At 31.3% G+C, this 21830-nt stretch overlaps 1 protein-coding gene across 1 annotated transcript in view; it reads right to left on the bottom strand.

Moving 5' to 3' along the window:
• LOC129218537 (rho GTPase-activating protein 100F-like) overlaps nucleotides 1-20246 on the bottom strand; it is a 102360-nt gene extending 82114 nt beyond the window's left edge. Inside the window, 1 exon segment of the mRNA XM_054852831.1 lies at nucleotides 20157-20246. Within this exon segment, the coding sequence (XP_054708806.1) occupies nucleotides 20157-20246 (90 nt within the window).
• Nucleotides 20247-21830: the final 1584 nt, after the last annotated feature.

Here is a 21830-nt window from a genome sequence, read left to right as displayed (position 1 = left end):
ACATTCTTAAGAGGTTCCAAACAGATCTAGGCATCGGGTTACATCAATTATCATCATTATTTAATATTATAATGCCCTTTTAATAGCTGTTGGAGTTTTTAGTAACTTTAAAAATTATGTGTTTTCACTTTATCAATTTTTTCTTTCATCAATTAAAGGTTGTTAATAACATATTTTTCTGAAAAGTAAGATGGTAAGTTTAACAGTATTTACTAAACATTTTGTCTATACTGTGAAATCTCATTACAACGAACGTCAAGGAACCTCAAATTTTGTGCTTTGTAACAGAAAATTTATTGTAATATAATTCAAGCAATGTTAGTAGAAATTAAATCGGGACTGATAGGCGTTCGTTGTGAAGGGCATTATAATTTTCACTGATATGTAAATTCAACTATGCAACAGTTTATTAAATTTCCATTAAAAAGTCAATTTCTTGTTAGTGGGTTAAAAACTACGACCTTAATTTAATTTTATTACGCATCTTTTTTTTTTTAACTTCTAAGAAAGTGTGTTGGAATGGGATTTACGCAGAAGCTGAAAGTACTCCCGAAAAACATACTAGACAGAAAGTAAGGCAAAGGAAAAACAAAAATGAAGTCCCTTTAGCCACCTCTTCTCAGAAAAATCTAAACTAAAGCAGAAAGCGACATAAACTCTGTTTAACTTGTTTTCCCTCACTAAGTTTCAAACTCGATTTTGAAGAGGGTTATTCTGCTTTCTTCAATAAAGCTTAAACTTCAATCGGAAGACAGTAAAAAGTCTGTTTATCCAAACAGACTTTACAGTTTTTCCAGTGGGGTGTATTGCATTTTCCATGTGGCAATTTTAACTGGTTAAATAACTTGCTCATACGAATTTAAGGTTCAATCGATTGTCTGTTAGGTCTGCTTAATTTGGTCTCCCTTAAAAAATGCACTGCTGGGAGATAAAGTCGATTCTATATATTTTCAGTTGAGAAGTTTAGAGTTTAATCTAAGGACTGCGCTTTGATTTTGGAATCGAGAATTATTTTGCATCAGAAAGTGAATTAGCCGTCTCTATTTCAAAGATTAAAAAAAAAACAGTGAGCAGTAAAAATACAAATAACTATTTTTTTTTTATTTAAGCAGATCAATATCTTTATATTGCTATATCTCAATATAGCAGTTCAGTATTCAGCTATGTGGAACAACTTCCCGGTTAGTTTCAATACAGCTTGCATTGACATGGTAGCGGCTAAATTCTGCAATCGAATAAAAATTTTGCTGAAAAATTTTAGAACTCCCTGAAATGGATGTATTCATAAACTTAACTCATTTTATTTCATAGGTTAACCCTCTGACTGCTCAATTTTTTTTTTATCGAAGTTTGCTTCAAATGATGCATATTTTTCAGATAAAGCTAATGTAAAAGCATGTGGATTACTAATAATATGTATTACTCAACTAAATTCAGTTGAAATTTGCGCTTAGTAAGATGAATCTCAAAACTTAAGTTTAAATCGTAGTCTTGCTTCGTGTACTTTTCTAAAGTCAAGTTTCTTTGCAATTTTTTTCCAGTTTCAGTATTTTCCTCCTTTCTTTGCTCTCTTTACTTATTTAGTTATTTATTGGCGAAAAATGGAACACACTGTCTGCGTGACTCTTGAATGAGAAAGAAAGTATGTGGTTTTCAAAATGATGAACTGTTATTTTAAAAACATTTTTTAAACAATGAAATAGCGGGATAATTTTTTAAATCTACGGGAAAAACTCATGCACGTGGAAATCTAAGGGTGACATTTATGTTGCGAATGGAAATAGCGGTGTAATCAGCCAGAGAGTCAAACCAGTAGATCATTTCAAAGTCTTGATGCTGCTTTTCTTTTCTTTCTTTCTTTCCTTTTTTTTTTTTTTGAGAACAAAAAAAACAGCTCATTGTCTGCCTGACTGTTGATTGAGACAGAAGGTATATGGTTTTCAAAACACGAACTGTCATTCTAGATACTTCAAAAAATTTGTGATCAACGAAATTGAGGGATAATTTTTTAAATATACGAGAAAAATCGTTTAAATCTTGGTTTGAGTATTTTCTTCTTTTCATTTAACTTGCCCATGGAAATCAAGAAATAAACAGCCAGAGAGTCAAATGAACAAATCATTTCAAGCCTTGATGCTACTTTTCCTTCATTTTTTTCAAAATTCATCAAAAAATGTGTTTTTATGTATTTGCTCCCTCATGTGTTTCAGTAGCTGATGGCTGGAGGATTATAAAAGCTATTATCTTGACCAACCATAGAAGACATTCACGAATCTATTGCAATCTGTTGGATAAAAGTATTTCAAAAAGGTTCAATTATTGTTTCGCCCTACTGCAGATCCATTTATCAATATTTTCCCACTTATCAGTTGCCGCTATAAAAACGATTAATCTTTTAGCACCCAGAAGGCGGCATTTATCTTAAATGCCCAGTAAGGCGGCACTGCTTCTGAAAATGGCGGCCCTATGTACTACAGTAAACTGTCACACGTACTTTTTCATAGTAACGTAATGTGAACCGTTCGTTTTAAATGTGGAGGAAATCTATTTTTGTTATTGCGAAATGTTAAAGGTAAAACGTATTAGTAATTAGTTTTTATAATGAAGAGCTAAAACTTCCATCTACCAAATATTAGGATTTTGAGGCAGGATTGGTTTTTTCCCGTCCAAAACTTGTTTTTCCCATCCCGCTGGGAAAAAGTGGTAAATACCGGGAAAAAATGGTAATAACTGGTAAAAACTTCTAAATAACAATATGTGAGGAATATTTGGCTTTCTGAATCTTTTAAATGGAAGTTAAAAATAAATAGTTATTGCAAAATTCCCTTGGGTTTAAAATTATTCTGTAGGAAAGGGATATAAATAAATAAGAATTATATTGCGTAAAACATAAAATTTGCTCACAATAACAATAATTAATTTCCTAAATAAATATTTTAGAAAATATTAAAAAAAAAAAATTTAACTTAAAAATACCAGGGTTATCAAGAGAAGCAATAGGTAGTTTGTTTAATTTAAATCAAATTTTTATTACATTTTAAGTAGACCTATTAAGCAGATTTTTTTTTTAATTTAGGTTTTGAGTGATATTTACACAAAATGTTCTTTTGCATCATCAGTAACAGTTAATGCCAGATTTTTTGCTTACTCAAATGGAATGTTTGAAAAATCAGCCGAAGACATTTTTCTCTGAAGGCATTACAAACACTATTTCATCAGCACTATGGTGAAAGAATTTAAGTAAGGTTTCTGCAATTAATGAAAAATCTTAAGGGATGTCCATCCTGCATTAAAAGCATCTGCTGAATGTATTTTTAAAAAAATTTCATTCATCCAAAACAACATTAGAGATAGACTGGGTTTGCAAAAAGCAATGTGTTTTGTTACATGATTTTAAAATCCAATGTGGAAGTAGAAGACGAAGAATATGAATAGGATTATGATTTGTAATCTGTGTATTGGGTAAATATTTGTAAATGAATCCGCTTCATTGTCCAGTTCTGTAAATTTTCTAATTTTTTTCAATCTTTCAAGCTGTTATTTACTTAGAACTCAATTTAGATATTTTTAAAGATTGTTTTGAATTTATATTTATGTTTCTGAAAATCAGTTTTTCCCATGTGGGAAAAACATAGTATTTCCCCCAAGACTGTAAATACCGGTTTTTACCATGGTATTTACCGAGGGTGGGAAAAACCTTGCCAATCCTGCTTTCAGGTTTTTTTTTTAATCTCTAAATTGTTACGAAAGAGAATATCATACTAAGTTTGATCTATAATTATCGTTATCACCCTTTTTATTACAAATGGACATTTCCTCTTAGAAAATAAATGGCTAATATCTTCATTATCATATATCGTGTCGTTCTTCTGAGTTATATTGAAAAAGAGTTTGGTTAAACACTTATAACTTATTTATTATTCCCGTGTACCTTTTATTGTTCTAAAAGTGAATCATATTTCAAACGCATCGCCATTTTTTGTAGAAATTTCAATTGAATAATATGATTTGACTATCTTTTTTTCTAAAAAGTATTTGATAAGAATGAGTTTTAATAACTAATGTGAGATGGATATGAATTCATTATTTATTGGACTTCCAATTCTTAACAATTTTTAAAAATGCATCCAAAGTCAGCGTGACGTAACGTTCAGTTATTGGATGGAATCAGAAATTTTCTGGAAATGAAGAAAATAGAGAAAGATGGTTAAAATACAATAAATAGAGGTAACTTTTGAAAATGTATGGAAAACAGCTTCAAATATGGGTACATTTTTGGTGTACAAAATTGAATCAAGCGAGATGACAAAGTGTATTTCTATTGTAATTTCACTTTAGGATAAAAGAAAACATTTTTCCTCGGTCATAAATTTTTAAAACTTCAACATTCATCAGGCACAAAACCTATTCGTACATGATTATCTAAGTGCATTAGTTTCAGTCAAATAAAACTTTTGTTTCTTTCTATAATATGCTTTTGAATATTTTACAAAAAGAAATTATGTTTATTATCACTGTACAAAATTCGCGTTAATATTATGCAAAAAGAAATTTTAACGAGTAGAGAAGCATATACATATTTAAACATAATTAACTTTAATATAATTAGCGTTATATTTTATGTGATATTAGAATAAAATGTGTCTGAATAAAAGATTTCTTCATGCACTAAAAGATTTAATTCATTTGAAACTATAAAAAGATTGAAACGGCTTGAAGTTGTGTCTTATGCATGGTATTAATATTTCACACAAAATCTTGAGTCGATATATTTTTCTGTCTTAACCTTTTCTGTAAGTAGTATTTCTTAAGGAGGTAGAGACAATAGTGGAGGTACTTGGGGGTGGGAGTGGGGTGTCCCTCAGAAGTTTTGGTGATATATCGCCATGTTGATGACTATAACTTGGCGACCAAAAGCTTGGCTGTATGTTTCCAAGTATCGGTAAATTATTCTACACTGAAATTTTCAATGAAATTATCGCTCCTTTGCCCCCAAAAGTGTAAAAGATCTCTTTTAGAAGTTTCGAAGGCAACCAAAATTGGAGGTACACTACTAGCTCTCCCCACCCATAGTCTGCATATAAACTTTCAACCTTCTTTGGTATATCGGTTTTGCGTTATACGAGATGCATACATACGTACATACATGCGCACACACAGACGTCACGAGAAAACTCGTAATAATTAACTCGGGAAGAATCAAAATGAATATTTCGGCTGTCTTTACGCTCTTAGATACGTTTGCACGTGCGGATGAGCGGAGAAAATTAATCAGCATTCATCCGGGGGCAAGTAAAATGAAAATTTAGGCCAAAATCTGAGGGGGGGGGACTACGATTGCAATACTGTTTTTACAATATAAAAGGAGTTAAAAAATAAAAACTTTCTGAGTTAAACAATTTTTGTGTTTTCCTTCTCGGATATGATATTGCTAGGGTTTTGAAGAATCACCCATTTAGTTCCTTGATTCGTCAATTTTGTATGTTCCAGTAATAATATGTTCAGAATGAATTTGTTTTTGTAATGTCAAATTTTGCATACGAAATTATTTAATTTACATTAATAACCAGCTTCAGTATCACATTCCGAGTGTACTGTTTTTTAATAGAAAGCATATGGTAATGGTGAGGGGGCGAGTGTGACTTCACATCAATGTTCAAAGGGGAGTACAGAGCCTGAAAGGTTGAGAACCCCTGTCTTTTAGTGTTCTTACTCACTGTGAGTCTTTATTTGGTGTACTTTTCCTTGCAATTGGTAATTGAACAGCTCGTATAGAATGAAAACAACGGAAGGTGTGTGTGTGAAAATATATTAAAAAGTTGAACTTGCTCAGAAAAAAAACTCTGTTTTCAACTTAACAAAATTCATGCATTCATGTTTGATGTTTTTAATTAAAAAATATTCGCTTATGATTAATTGCGCACTATGTGGGATGACTGAATCTACATATGACAAGACATTTTGCTTACAGATAAGTTAGGACAGAAAGACATATAGCCTCATAACTTTTACGAGCAGTTTTGTTCCACGAAAGACCTTTTAACAAACAGCAAATTAGTTTACTGTACACTTACGAGAAGAATTCAAGTTGAATAATTCCGTATTCAGATGAGTACTTTGTTAATAGAAAATAAACATATGAAAAATAAATTTTGACTCCACAATACCAATTGGAACTTTTTAGGAATATTTAATATTTTTTAGTTGAAATAATAAAAATTAAATTGTAATTCTAAAAGCAACATATTTTTGCCATTTGATTCGACTGTTAAATTGTAGCGCATGTAGTGTAATATTTTTTACAACATAACTGGATTTTTTTTATCCGTGGCTCCTTTCTACGTGCACATTTTGTGTAATATTTTTTACAACATAACTGGATTTTTTTTATCCGTGGCTCCTTTCTACGTGCACATTTTGTGTAATATTTTTTACAACATAACTGGATTTTTTTATCCGTGGCTCCTTTCTACGTGCACATTTTGTGTAATATTTTTTACAACATAACTGGATTTTTTTATCCGTGGCTCCTTTCTACGTGCACATTTTGTGTAATATTTTTTACAACATAACTGGATTTTTTTATCCGTGGCTCCTTTCTACGTGCACATTTTGTGTAATATGTTTTACAACATAACTGGATTTTTTTATCCGTGGCTCCTTTCTACGTGCACATTTTGTGTAATATTTTTTACAACATAAATGGATTTTTTTATCCGTGGCTCCTTTCTACGTGCACATTTTGTGTAATATGTTTTACAACATAACTGGATTTTTTTATCCGTGGCTCCTTTCTACGTGCACATTTTGTGTAATATTTTTTACAACATAACTGGATTTTTTTATCCGTGGCTCCTTTCTACGTGCACATTTTAACTTCCGTGGATCATTTCTAGCTTTACTATATGCATCAGAAAGTTTACTCAAATGAGACCAATTCCAGAGAAACATTTTCTGAAGCTTAATGTTCTGTATCGTTTGATGAAAGTTACTCATTTATCCTCTTTTGCCTCAGTAGGAGTAAAGAACGTGGTTTTTGTTTTGCTACCTGTTTGCAGATAACGTCCTTTACATCGCTGACTCGTGTCTGTTTTGCACTTAAGCTTTATCTTTATCCGTTTTGGCTAATAAATTTCCATACTACATGTTCACGATTCAGATTCTGTAGATTGCATGTAATCAGTCCTGGTAAGTTTTGGGGAAACGATTAAATGAACAAGATACAGAGCTTGTGTTTAATAAACATAAATGCTTTTACTGAAAATGTCTCAAACACATAAAAATATAGTTTTAAAAGTGAAACTTGTTTTCAGAACGTCGTTTTAAATCGAGTAAGTTAATAAATTTTAAGGAGCCTTATTTTTTTAAATTACTGATCTATTTCCATGAATGATATAATGTATTAAGGACATCTCTTCCCAGGAATAACAGTAAGATTTCCTACTGTTGCTTTGAGGTCACGATATATTCAGAAAACTGTTGACTTACGCGATCAGACTCTTGACTTACAATTCAGATATTTCTTGACTTACGGGTCTTGGATACGTACCATGACTCCCTCCCCCTAGAAGTCAAAATTTTGTGCGTTGTGAAAAAGAGTATTTATACCACTTCTTAACTATATATTACTGTTTTCTACCTAAAGAACAAAATTTATACTGTATTTAAAGAAACGGTGTGTTATTCAACATAAAATACTTTTAAGATGCACAAAATCTTTTTTGAATTCTCAGATACATTCCCTTTCTCTCCCCATCTTAACTAGCTTTGAATGAAGAAGCACACATAAGAAATGTGCGTAAGACATACAAAACTGTTCGCCAAGTGTGCAGACTATACCTATGCGTATTAACACGCAAACCATGTATGTACGTACATGGTACGTACATACATGGTACATACGTACCATGTACGTATATGTACCCATATGTACCCATGCCGTACGTATGTACCATGGTACATACGTACCATACGTACTGTTACTTTATATAGTATGAGTGTACTTAAATATACGTACGTATGTACACACACACATTCGTACGAAGGTGATCTGTACATGTATACGTCTATAGCGTGTGCGTTTAGTTTTAAATGTAATTATTTACTGACTGTTAGATTAAATATTAATATTTTATCTTGCCGAGATGAAAACACTTATTTTTAACAGTATTACGCAAAAAGTTAAAAAAAAGCAATCATGGTTGAAGGATAATTCAACAACTCAAAATTTGAGAAATGTACGCCCTGAGCTCCCACAATGCACTTTGTCAGTGGCATCATACACCTCTAGAGCCTTATTGCCTCACAAAGGCATCTGCTCCTTACTCCATAGTTTCAACTTTTCTTGTCTCGTTTCTCAGTCTTTCACATTCAGTTTCATTCAAAAAGGAAAAAAACGAGCTTATGTGTGCATCACATGACTTCCTTTTACTCCAATTTAATGTCATTTCCCCATTACTGGCAATTTTAATGTGGTTCAATTGTTTACTCTCTAAATATCACCAACAGTGGCCATATTGAAACCAAATATTAAAAAAAAAAAAAAAAAAATCATTGCAAAATTTGTCGCCAAGTTAGCGACAAAACTTGGCGACCAAAAGACTGGCGTTATATCGCCAAGTGTGCGACAAATTATAACACCCCTTGAGTTTACATCGAAATTAATAATGATTTCCTCTTAAAAAGGGGCAAAAGACCCCCTTAGTAACATCCGAACGCAACCAAAAGGGAAGGTGCACAACTAGGCCCCACTAGGAGTCTACGTACCAAATTTCAACTTTCTAGGGCATACCGTTTTTGAGTTATGCGAGATACATACACACATACGCACATACATACGTACATACAGACGTCACGAGAAAATTCGTTGTAATTAACTCGGAGGTCGTCAAAATGGATGTTTCGGGTGTCTGTAGGTTCCTAGGCATATATCCACGTGTGGTCGGGTCGAAAAAAAAAAAAAAAAACTCAACATTCATTCGGGGGTGAGAAAAATGGAAATTAAGGCCGATTTTTGAATGAAAATGTTTTCGCGAATACAATACTTCCTTTTTTTGTAAAAGGAAGTAAAAATCAATGCAGCGACTGTCAACTCAAAGTTGAAATACAAAATGTTAAACAGAGCTTGCTTAACCCGTCGAAATGCTAAATCAACCTTTTCAATTTGAATTAAAATGAGCCGACTTGTATTTCATAAGAATAATCAACCCCGAGCGACTAAAAATAGGATTCTCGAAAACCACCCTATTCCGCGGTGGGCGGCGCTAAATATAAACAATTCCTTGCGGTTTAAGTGATATTAGCAAACCCGGAGGCTGACACAGGCACGGCTTCGAATAAATAAAAGCGACGTTAGTGTCGTTGAAACCCACCGGGGAGCAACCGATGCATTATTCATGAGACGGGATTCGATTTTAAATGATGGTTTTTTTTTCGATGCGAAGAGGCTTTCGATTGTTTAGAGCATGCGGTGACTAATATGTCCTAGCTATTGTATGTCCTTTAGTGACAAATTTATGCGACCGTTAATCATTATGGATGATTGTTGTAAATACACAGATTACTGAAGTATCAATAAAAAAAAGGGAATTAAGAAAGCAAAATGAGCTATATTTCATATGTAACGTGATTTACTATTTTTTTTTTGTGACGAATTGAGGGAGATTCATTCTTAAGCATTGTTTATTTTCATAAATTTAAACTATGAATTTACCTGTATTGCTGACACATTTGTCTTGGTACTGTAAATTGATAAATGAGCTCTTGGATTTTGTCGACAAATTTATGCGACCGTTAATCATTATGGATGATTATTGTAAGTACACAGATTACTGAAGTATCAATAGAAAAGAGAATTAAAATAGCAAAATGAGCTAAATTTCATATATACATTGCATTTACTGGGGGTTTTTTTTGCGAAGAATTGAGGGAGATTCTTTCTTATGTGCTGTTTATTTTCATAAACTTAAACTATGAATTCACCTGTATTGCTGACACATTTGTCTTGGTACTGTAAATTGATAAATGAGCTCTTGGGTTTTGTCTACAAATTAATGCGATCGTTAATCTTTACGAATGATTGTTGTAAATGAGCAGATTATTGAAGTATCAATGATAATGAACTGAAAACAACATTGAGTTACATTTCATATGTGACATGATTTAAAAGCTTTTTACAATGACTGGATCAAATTTCTTTTGATTCTGAATTGTTTGTTTTCATAAACGCAACTTACAAATTTACCTATTTTACTAAAACATATGTATGGGTACTGAAGATTAACAAATGGAGCTCTTGGGTTCTGTCGACAGATTTGTACGATCGTTACTCATTACGAATGATTGTTGTAAATACAAAAAAAAGTTGCGGTATGAATGGGAAAATGAATATGAAAAAACGAACTACCTTCTTTCATATGTGACGTTATTTACAACTTATTACAAAGGATTGAGCAAGTTTCTTTTGATTGTGTATAGTTTGTTTTCGTAAACTTAGCTTGTAAGTTTACCCCTCCAACTGAGACAAAAGTATATGTACTGAAGATTAATAAATGAGCGCTTGTGTTTTGTAGATAAAGAACTTGCAAGCAAATAGTGTAATGATTTTATTATAGTTTTTTAACGCAATTAAGAAATTTAATTTTAAAGTGCTTTTTTTTTCTTGTTTAATTTTTATACACATTTCAAATACTGTTATTTGCTTTTACAAGAATTTTTATCATGTTGAAGTTTTTATTTAGTTCAAAAATTCTGTCCACTTTGTTGCCAGCTTTGGCGAATGATGCTCAGAGCTTTTGAAGTTTGGTTTCGCAAAAGTCATATTAGTTTACTTTTCTGAAGATTTCTTAAAGATGATTCAGAGTTCTGAAACCGAATATAACGAACATGTCTGGAGTAAAACTAGACAACAAAATTATAACCCAACATACGTTAGATTCAAAACAAGATTTTATATGAAATCCAAGTTCAACTGAAATGCGAAACCAAAACGAAAAATAGCCACAAAGAAGGTGAAAAAAAATCTGCTTGAAATAAGTATTTTCTATGCTTCTTTTGAGTTTGTATTTTCTTACAGACTGTATTTATTCACATGTATCTATTCTCCTGTATCAAAGAATTCAGCACGTACTCTTTAACATTGAAAAGTCTAATATTTACTTTAAACTTTTTATGCCTTATTTCGTCTTAGAGAAAGTTTTTAGTTATTGTATAGCTTGCTATTCAATGAATAATATACATTTCTTGTGTCACCTGAAGAAATACTGTAATAATCTGAAAAGTCGACCAGTTAGAATAATAAATGTTATTCTGAAAAATATTTCGGTCTGTGCTCTTTTAGTTCTAAACTTTTATTTAGGAACTTGAAGTTTCTTAAGAAATGATTTCAAAGTTTCAACAATTTTGGTTATTAAATGCGTGCACTAATATGTAAAATTGATCTCACTAAAATGTAAAATTGGAAGTAGGCATGTAAGTTACGCAGTTACTTATTCCAAGTATCTTTAAAAGCTTAATTAAAAGTCGATCTTGAGCTAAACTTTACCAGTTTTCGTTATTAAGGACAATCGGAGCTCGTTAAAAAGACAAATAATAGAAGATAAGAATGTTTAATAATATTTCCTAAGTATCTTTATTCATTTTAGCACTTTCAGACAATTGATGAATGCGTTCTGCCACAGGACACAAGAAACGACTGCGTTGAATTTGAATATTAAATACGCTTGTTTTGCCATTTTGCATGCAGAAGTCTCACTCTGGCATGGTTATCAGTATCAATTTAAAAAAGACGTCAGTAAATCAGAAATAAAATTCTTTGGAAATACATGGAATGTGTTTAAAAAATTACGCATAGCAAAAAAATGCGTAGATGATATTTTTAGCAATCGATTTTTTACTTCTCCTTCTCCCGAGGGGGGAACTCGGGATGTTGTGGAACTCCACTAAAAATGATTTCAAAATTTTATCTAGAAAATGCCACTTCTTTGAGAAATTCTGCAGAAATCTCAAGATAGTTTTGAAAATTTAGTTTTGCCTCAAAAATTTCCAGAGAATTTTAACAAAATTTTTAGAGACATTCACAATGGGGTAGACCGAGTACGTTTACGCAATGCGATTTTTTCAAAACGAATTATAACTGGAGAGCCAACAGTCATAACAGGTTGATGCTGCTCCCTAGCAAATATCCTCACAAGTTTTTGGGCATCAGTCAAGCTTCGATCTAGGATGCAGAAAGAATAATCTGTTTCTTACCAAGTCGAGTAAATTTTGAGTTGAACGTTTTGAAGCTTATTGTGAATAAATAATACTTAGTTAAAAAAGAACAAACATATGAAAATTAGCAGAATTTTATCCTTTTTTTTTCAGAATTGTATTTGTACGAACTGAAATGTAATTACATTTTTTGCACGTTCAAAATAAATCCAAATTTGGGGACGGGGCAAGTTTACGCATTGGCGTCTGAATATACCTTTACGTACGTACTTTCTGTGTCTTACTGCTAAACATGCCCTGACGCTTTTTTCGCTCCGAACTGTCTCAAACCTTTTTAGTATTTTCAGGCTATTTAGTTTTGAAAATCACTATTTACTTTTTAATTGAGTTATAAATTCGTATATTATAGCTTAAAAACATGTAGTGCTGTCTTCATGCCCGTTCAGCTTTTACTTTATTCACTATTCAGACTGTAATAAATTTGCTTTATTTTAACGATGATAAGACTATGTTTAAAACACTAACAGAACTATGTTAGGTGTCAAAATAAATATGTGTAAACGTGCCCCGTGTCTGGGGCAAGTTCACGCAACCGATTTGGGCTCTAAAATAATTTTTTTAACGGTTAAAAACACAAACTGGTGAGCAACAACTGAATATACCAATTTTGACTCCATTAACTGCTTCATTAAAAGGCAATGTCTAAAATTTTCTAAATTAAAGCACAAAATTTAGAAAATTCATTGCAAAAAATCCGCGTAAACGTGCCCCGGTGTACCCTAAGTTAATTTTATCTTAATATTTTATACACACATTTGAAAATAGTTCCGTGTTAGCGTAAAATCTGAAAAAAAATTTCAGGTATCCTGAGCATCATTCCGATCTACGCTGGATACTTCAATCCCATCCCTAGATGTCTCGCTACATTCTCCCATAGCGGCATCGCAAATATGTTAAAGGTTAAGTTTTTGTGACGTTTGGGGGTACCTTTTCATTTGAACACCCCTAATATCATTTAACATGATACAATTTAATCAAACATTAAATCTCTCACGCCAATTATATTTTATATTTAGTGTATCGTCTGCGTAAAGGATTTAGGCGAGTTTTCGATTTTTACCAATTTTTCCACTTTCTGCAAGGAATGCCGTTTTTTTTTTTTTTTTTTTTTTTTTTTTTGAGAAAGCCAACCTATGTGGCTTTGTTAAACTGTAAAAGTTCACAAAGCATCTTCATTCTCGGAGATGTAAAGTTAAATTTGTAACTTTGGAAAATTTAATAAATTCAATTTTATTTCTAAGTTTTCATTGATTTTGGTTCATGAATCAAATGATTAATTAATACTTCATTAAATTTTTTATCTACAATCAAAACAAAGACACTAAAAATACTAAAGTATTGAAGATTTTAAAAAATATTCATAATCAATTTTTCAAATGAGCTCCGATCAAACTTAAGGAATTAAACGTCCGTAGTTTAAAAAAGTAACTTTCAAAACTTCAATAATCTGAATTAATGGAAATAATGCACTTAGTATCACTTTATCCACAGTCTATCTTTACCACCCGCATGTATAATTTTTGCACTGGTTTGTTAATGGCACTTTAATTTATTTAACTTGACAAGACATAAAGTATGGCTACCTTCCTTAACTGTTCATAAATTTCTAACTAAGAATCACTATTTTTAAGCATAAAAGGAACAAAATTGAACAATAGTGTTAAAACTAACTCATTATGAGCGAGGATGGTAAGATTGACGTATATTTTTCTTATATACTTTGGGATTAATACACTTAATCAAGAAGCTTAGAAATTTCTACACACAAAATTCGTATGTTGCTAACGAAGTTATGATGGCTCTTAATAAAACTGAAAGTTATTTCAACTGCCAATCGCACGTAGTGGTTAGCTTGTAAAAAATGTTGGATGGTAATGACACAAAATTCTGCGGACAAGTTTTACGTACGTAAGAAACATATCAATCTATGCAATCAAGCAAAAAGAAACTTGGTTTCAAATTAGATACTTGTAGCATCGTAGAAATCCATTTTAGAGATTTGTTTTAGTTATTATTATTATTTTGTCTAAGCAGATTATTAAAGACCGAAAGTTTGGTTAGAAACAGTGGATGATAATGACATTTTAGTACGTATAGTAAGCCTCCACATAAATAAGTATTATTTAGCACTGTTAAATGTCAATTATCTTGTTCTTAAAAAGATGAAAACAAACAATAATAATTATCCTATGACCGTGAAATATGCCTCATAATATTCGGATTATTTTTTAACACTAAAATGTCGTCTATTGTTTCTTTTTCTTGCAACTGAAAGTGACGTCCGCCTCTTTTGCAAAACCAGCCTTTTGATGGGCATACTTATGAATGGCTGCTTACTATCTCTTTCAAAATGACCGAAGTTTACGGGTCAAGCAAGATATCAATAAATTGAGAATTTCAAAAAGAAAAAGAAAGAAAGAAAAAAAAAATACAATAGAAACATATAATGAAAGAAACTGAAAGAGTTTTAGTTGACCAACTAAAGATCATGAACTTCATTAATCGTGCATATAGTTAAGGGCTAAATATGTTAACTGTCTTAAATGTTAGGAACAAACTTTGAAATAATCCTCTTATGTTTCGGTAAATGATCGCAATGCAGAGCAGCGTACTTAAACTAATTAGTGTTAAAAACGTTCTCCTAGGATAATATAAAAAGTTTTTAGTGAGTATTTCCAACGTAAATAATAATTACTTATGCAGATCAAGTGGGGAAAATAGTTTGTTCACCGACAGCAAATAAAAAAGAAAGTAATCAGAATGAGGTTTTTAACACCAAAACTTCCTGAATAAATAACAAGCCGTGGGAATGAGAGTTGAATGAAATTGCGTGACAAGACGGAATAAAGCTTGAAAACTTTTAGCCTCCGCTTTGTCTGTCTATTAACCGAGATTAACTAAATAGTTAAGTATTCACGTTTGGTAACTCACCGAAAGATAGGCTGCTTTGAAGAGATCACAATCTTTTATCTGTTGCTTTGAATGAAATTATTGCAGCACACAATCATTAAAGACATTTTTAAAAACCTCTTTCTAGAGTGTTTTAGCTCCATGTTTGAATTTGCTCTTAAGAGCCCTACAAATTATATTAGATCTTCGGTCAAAATAATGAAGAAACGCACAGCGTCAAGTTATTTTATTTTTGCTGTACATGTGTATGTGATTCAGTCTAGAGTACATACTCTAAAAGTACTACTTTTGGTTTCCAAAAAAATATTAAGCCTCTCTTTCACTACAGTTATGTAAACTCTGGGTTGGATTTACCAGTGATATTATTCCTGTTAGAAACCGTCAACGACAAACTATAAAGTACGAAACAACCTACCCTATAGTTTTGTTCAAGAAATCCTGTCCTATTTTCATATTTGAATCGATTATTTCAGAAAGAGCGCAAGTCCTACGATAATCCATTGGACTTACGCCCTTTCTGAAATAACCGATTCATTTGAAAAGTTGTAGAAGCGGTCACTTATTGCTACGACGCAAAAAATACAGTCTAATTTAAAAAAATCTAATTCTGCAACAATTAACAGTAATTTCAAAAGATCATGCTTTTTCCCCCCTGAGCTGGGAGGCAGCTGTTTTCCTTGATTTAAATGGCAGAACTGCAATTCAGCAGCACTGCGTTCCGACTAATGTAACCAAGAAACGTAATTTACAGGGTTAGGCTGTCGAGAAATATAATTTTGTGTGATTTTCCTTCGAAGTCATGATTTTAGGTGCAATGAAAATGATACGAGGTTTGATTGTTTGGAACAATTTTTATAACTTATTTAAAAAAAAACTATCTTATGCTTTTATTGTAAATATAAGAGGCACTTTTTCAATGAATGGCGGAATCACGTTCCTTATAAATGAAAAAAATATACTTCGAGGCACAAATAAATTTTAAAAAACATTCCCTCGAAATTTAGTAATCTCGTAAATTGTTTACAAAAGAGATCGGGTAAAATAGTTTCAGACAAAATAGAGTTTTATATTATACTGATTGATTCTGTTTTAAGATCCATGTCGTAGAAAAAAATGCTTTGGACTTTTTTTAAGTACTTTCTAGTTTACAAATTATAAGATTTTTTGATGGAAACTATTCTTTCTGCACGTTTCCTTAAGCTTTATATTAGCTTTTTTCTTTTGGTTGCAAAAATAATCTATGGGCAATTCCACGGGTGACTGACTCACATTTTTAGAGCAAAAAGTGTGTATTTTGCAACATTGAACGCAAAATATACTTTGTGCAAACGATCTTCTCTCCTGTATTATAGTAAAACCTGTATTTTTTTAAGCTGAATTTATTGATATAATTGAATTCTTGAAATACATTTTGGATAATTTTAGAAATAATATCAAAAGCATGGTAACTGACGGACATGCTGCTGTTTAAAATGTCAGTCAATTACCGTCTTTTTAAGAAATTTTTAAAAATTAACCAAAATGTAATTCAAGAATTTAATTAAACCATTAAATTCAGCTTAAAAAATACAGTAATACAGGAGAAAATATCGTTTGCTCATCGCATATTTTGCGTTGAATGTTGCTAAGTACACACTATTTTGCTCTAAAAATGTCAGTCAGTTACCGGTGGAATTGCCCTTATTAAATTGCATAATTTAAATTAAAGAAACAAAAGATAAAAAATGCATTATTGTATTTTTTAAAATGGGTTTAGAGGCTGATAATGTAAAACTGAAAAGTATATCCCGAATATTATTTCTGTTTTATTTTGATCATTGCAATAAAACATGTATTTATAAAACTAACACGCAATAGGAAATCATCTTGCTCTAACCTGAGCCGTTATAATGATCGCAGCTATAAACATCAACTATCTTGAACTATTGTGAAACAAAAATATCGCCGAGAAAAAGATTTTAAGTGAAAGCAAAAGATAAAGGTACAAATGAGATGTTAAGAAAACCTTAAAAGAAGAAATGTTGAAATTGAGGTTTCAAACAGATTTGAATTTAATAATAATGAACAAATCATTTATTTTAAAAAATGAAAAAAAAAAAAAAAGGAAAACGAAAATCCAAAGAAGTTTGGAACTGAAAAACTCTTCCTCATCAGTAAGTATTTTAACTTTTGAATCATTATGAAAAATAGTAATAATAATTATATAGACTGAACTGGCTCCTACATTGGGTTTTCTGATATAACTTTAGATCTATGAAATTAGTTCACGTCAAGAAATCACAAGTTCTAAATTCTAATCGACAACAGTAGTACGCGAAATATGATTTGTGAACTTCGCGTCTTTTGCTTGAACACCGACGAAGTATTCTTTATTCCGTCATCTGATGATACTAATTGACTCGAGATAATTTATTTTGCACTAAATTAGAAGTATGACTCCATGGTAAGATTTTCATGGTAATAGAGTTTAAAATAATCCTATATGTGATCTCGAATTAGCGCATGATTTTAAATTTTGGCCATGTTTTGTTTTGACCATGAACAAACTCATGATAATTGTTTTCGATCAAATATGCACTTCCAAAATGACTAGTTGATCATTAGCAAGCTTTGAAATACGGAAATTCAATGATATATAATGCAGAAAAAAAAATAAAGTGCGTGTGCTTATGTACGCACTAAAAAATTTCTATGAATTATATTTGAATGAAATCAATAATTAGGATGTGAGTATCATGTCAACATGTAACGTAAGTCGTGCACGCAATATACGGACACTATAAATAAGTTTTAGATAACAGCTTACTGTCAATAGAAGAAGCTTATTCAAGTTAAAGGTCTCGGTGTAAGAAGGGAACATCTCCCTTATTTGCCGGTTTTGTTTTACATTCAAATATACGAAGAAAACTCTTTAATTTTTTACGAGGAAGACACATCTCCAACGAATATTTTATAAGTTATAAGAAAAAAGCTGTAAGAAGTTGCATTGCAGGAAAAAGTGAAGAAGAAAATGACCTTTTTGACTATAACTTATAACCAAGTGTTTGAGCATAGCAGCATTTCGTGCTTTATCTCTCCAAGAAACGATTTTGCTTTTCTTCAACTTCAGCTTTTTCTCGCAACATTGAACTTTTCTTTCCAGATTTCACCTAACCAGAAAAATCACTTTATTGGCAGTTCTTTTCTTCTTCTTTTGCACCGAAGTGAACACTTAGAGTTATTTTTCTTCATTGGCAGTGACAACACTTATACTAAAAAATACTAAATTAAATTACTCTTTTAAATAAAAGGGTAGAGAAATATTATTTTGAAAATGGTAAAAAGGAATGATTCTTTTTGAATAGCCATTGGATTTTAATGACGAAATAATCTGAAATGCCCGAATTTACAGAAAAATAAATGAACACTTTCAGGTTATTTTTCTACCATTCAAGTGGTTTAGAGAATTTTTTGAGATTTGTTCAACGTACATTATTTGAAAATGAATATTTTTTTTCTCCATCTGTCAGAAATACATGAAAGGAAGAATAACGTTTTTTACAAAAAGCAGTCCATTTTAACTAGAAAGGTTTTCTTTGACATTTTTCCTTGGAGAAATGTGTGCGTTTTGTAAATGAACAGTTGAGCATGAGAAATGCTAAAAGAGAGCGAGAGAAAAGAAAAGGGGGCACTTTAATATTCTATGATTCAAAACGTGACAACGCTTTTGCTCTAAAATACAAACACTCTTTTAAATGAAAGGGTTGACGGTTATTTTTTTTTTGAAACTGGCAAAAGTGAATGTTGCTTTTAGGATGGCCTATGGATTTTAATGACAAGATATTCTGAAATGCCCTAGTTTACGGGAATATAGAGCATTTGTCCTTAATGTTAAAGCTAAGATTTAAGTTTTTAATTGAGTCTCCAGTCTTTTTAATCTCTTGACCCTAATCTTGAAGTTTGATTTGGGCAATTTAATTTTAATAAAAGTGTCATTGGCTGCACAAAGCACCCTATTAACTCCAAAAGCGTTGGATAGTTGTCTTAACCCCCGAACTCTATGAGGAACTAAGACCCTACTTTTATATTATGCAGTATATTTTTGAATGTTTCCGGAAATAACTTTCAAATGTTATTTTTTTAATCAGTGACTGACGTATCGTATGAAATACATTTGTTAATGAGATTAAAATGATATTTAAATATTGTTTCTGAGAATCTTTGAAATTTAAGTGCGTTTTATAGAAGTACAGTTCATGTTCTTCAAACAGTTCGTGCGACGAGAAACCTTCCTAACGTATTCGGAGTTTTTGTAAGGTGTTTTGTGCAAAATTGATGCGTCCGCTACCGTGGATTTGCCTTATGCAAATTTACTCTATTTAACCGTTCAAACCACAATATCAGTATAAGCAATGCGAAACACAAATGTTGAACCAACAGTTGATTAAATGTTCATATAGGTTGGAGGTTTAACGATTTATATCAAGCGTATATTTCAAGGTTAAGAGTTAAACAAGTAAGTAATCTCACTTGTTTTTAAAGTAATAATGGCAAAATGCTTGACAAGTAGTATATCCAGTTATAACCTTATTGTTCAGTAACAGAGAAATACTGTTCCTGCTGTTCAGTAACAGAGAATTACTGTTACTCGTAATCACCATGTCTTACTAAAGGTAAAGAAACATAATTGAAATTACTAAGTTATAAACAAAAAGGCAAGAAGTACTTTAATTGATGTACGGAAGTAACCTTACCTCAGGGTTCTTATATTGAAATGTTATTGCCAAAATGTGGTCAAAAAAAAAAAAAAAAAAGAAGAAGAAGAAAAACCCTTATAAGTGAAAGTTTCCTTAAATTGGTGGTTAAACATTCATAATTTCGTAAGCTATCGCGTTTCAAAATACTGTTAAAAGGGAGAGGTAAGGATTATTCATTTTCATACTTAAATGTTTAGCAGATTTAATATGAAACATTAAAAAAATAATGAATGCACTTACTTTCTTTCGACCACAACAGAGCATAGTTGAGCTGAGTATATGCTTCACCTTGTTTCGTAGACGCGGGGGATGACCAATGGAGGTGGACATGTGGGCAGTCTAGTGGTAACTTGCAATTCAAAACCTAAAGAAAATGAGGTTATTTAATAAACAGGTAACTAATATATTTTTTCTCGACTTGAAAAATTTTCAACATATATAATAATTATTATTATTTTGTTAATTAACATTTTCAATTTATGGAGTTCTGAGGTCGATATTGGACCCAATCCATATCCACAACAAAAAGTATTGCTTAATTTATGTAATATATTCATTATGATTATAAACTTTACCTCTTATTATTATTCACAAATTGCAGCCTAAATTGTGAATAATGACACCGTTTTCAACAATTAATTAGTTTTCACGTTGATCCCTATCAAAATACCATTTTTATCAAGTTTGATTTGAACGGTCTCCAAATTAATTTTTGATTGAACAAGAATTGTAATTTAAATTTTCTTTTAATGTACAAACTTATTGAAAACACGTGCATTATTTTCGTATTTACAACATAAAATAGAATTAAGCTGTGAGACATTAATGTTACCTATCCTTATAGATAGCGATTATTTTCTTCTCTTTTGATGCCTCTCTTGAGGTGAAGACTCCCGCCAACACCTCTTTTAAGTCCAGCATAAATTTACGACACATTTCCCTCTTAATTTCTCGCAATTTCTTTATAATTTTCTCATACATATTAATCAGGTACGCAACTAATTATGCATTTACACCTTTATATATTAATTTATTTACGTATCTGTTAATAAGAGATATTTATTGAAATGTATTAGTAGGATGTTCTTCCTTAGCGTCTCATTCGTTCCATTCATCTGGTAACCGCAGGATTTTTCCGAAAGAGCGGATTTTTAAAAATACACTGAATATATCCGTCTTTTGAAATTAATTATTCTGCTTTAATTATCTTTTTCAGCTTATTATGTATTAATTAGTTATTATGCATTACACTGAACTACAATAGTTGGGTTTCGTTAGTCGAATTTCGGGTGCTCCTTTTAGTGTTGACTCTGGAAACAGAGTGAAAGAATTTAACACCATTCGACATATTTGATCGCCTTACTTATGAGTGTAAAAAACATTTTAAAATCTCTCACACTGAAAATGTTAAATATTTTGCTTTGAAAATACCTTTACAGAAATGAAATAACTGAAATGTGTTTTGAAAAAATTTCAAGTTTTTTTAGGTCATAACAACTACAACTTTGAAAAAAATCAAGGAAAGAAAAGAAATATAGGCTCTTTTTTTGCAATTTTCATTGAAAACTAACGAATCAATATGTCCTTCTCCGTTTACTTCAAACTCCTCACTCATTTAGGCAACTTTGAAGTCGTAATTTTTTTTCATATTTTACATGTTTTGAAATTAGGAAAAATCTTTAGGTGCCGGAAATTTTGAAAATTATTTTCGGATTCAACTCTAAAAAATACATAAAACCTCCTATTAAAATTAGGAAACATGATAGAATCCAAGTTTTTCATGTTAGTGATATTTTTCTTACATTGCTCTCAGTATTCTTCATGGTTAATCAATCATATTGCATACGTTCAGCCGGGGAGGGGGAGGAATGGGCCGTTTTGAAGAAGTGAGAATTTTCTTCCTTTTCATTACTA

The sequence above is a fragment of the Uloborus diversus genome, chromosome 3 (genome assembly GCF_026930045.1).
Source record: "Uloborus diversus isolate 005 chromosome 3, Udiv.v.3.1, whole genome shotgun sequence".
Taxonomy (NCBI): domain Eukaryota; kingdom Metazoa; phylum Arthropoda; class Arachnida; order Araneae; family Uloboridae; genus Uloborus; species Uloborus diversus.
The sequence above is the reverse complement of the archived record's forward strand: the minus strand, read 5'-3'. Positions and strand labels throughout refer to the sequence as shown.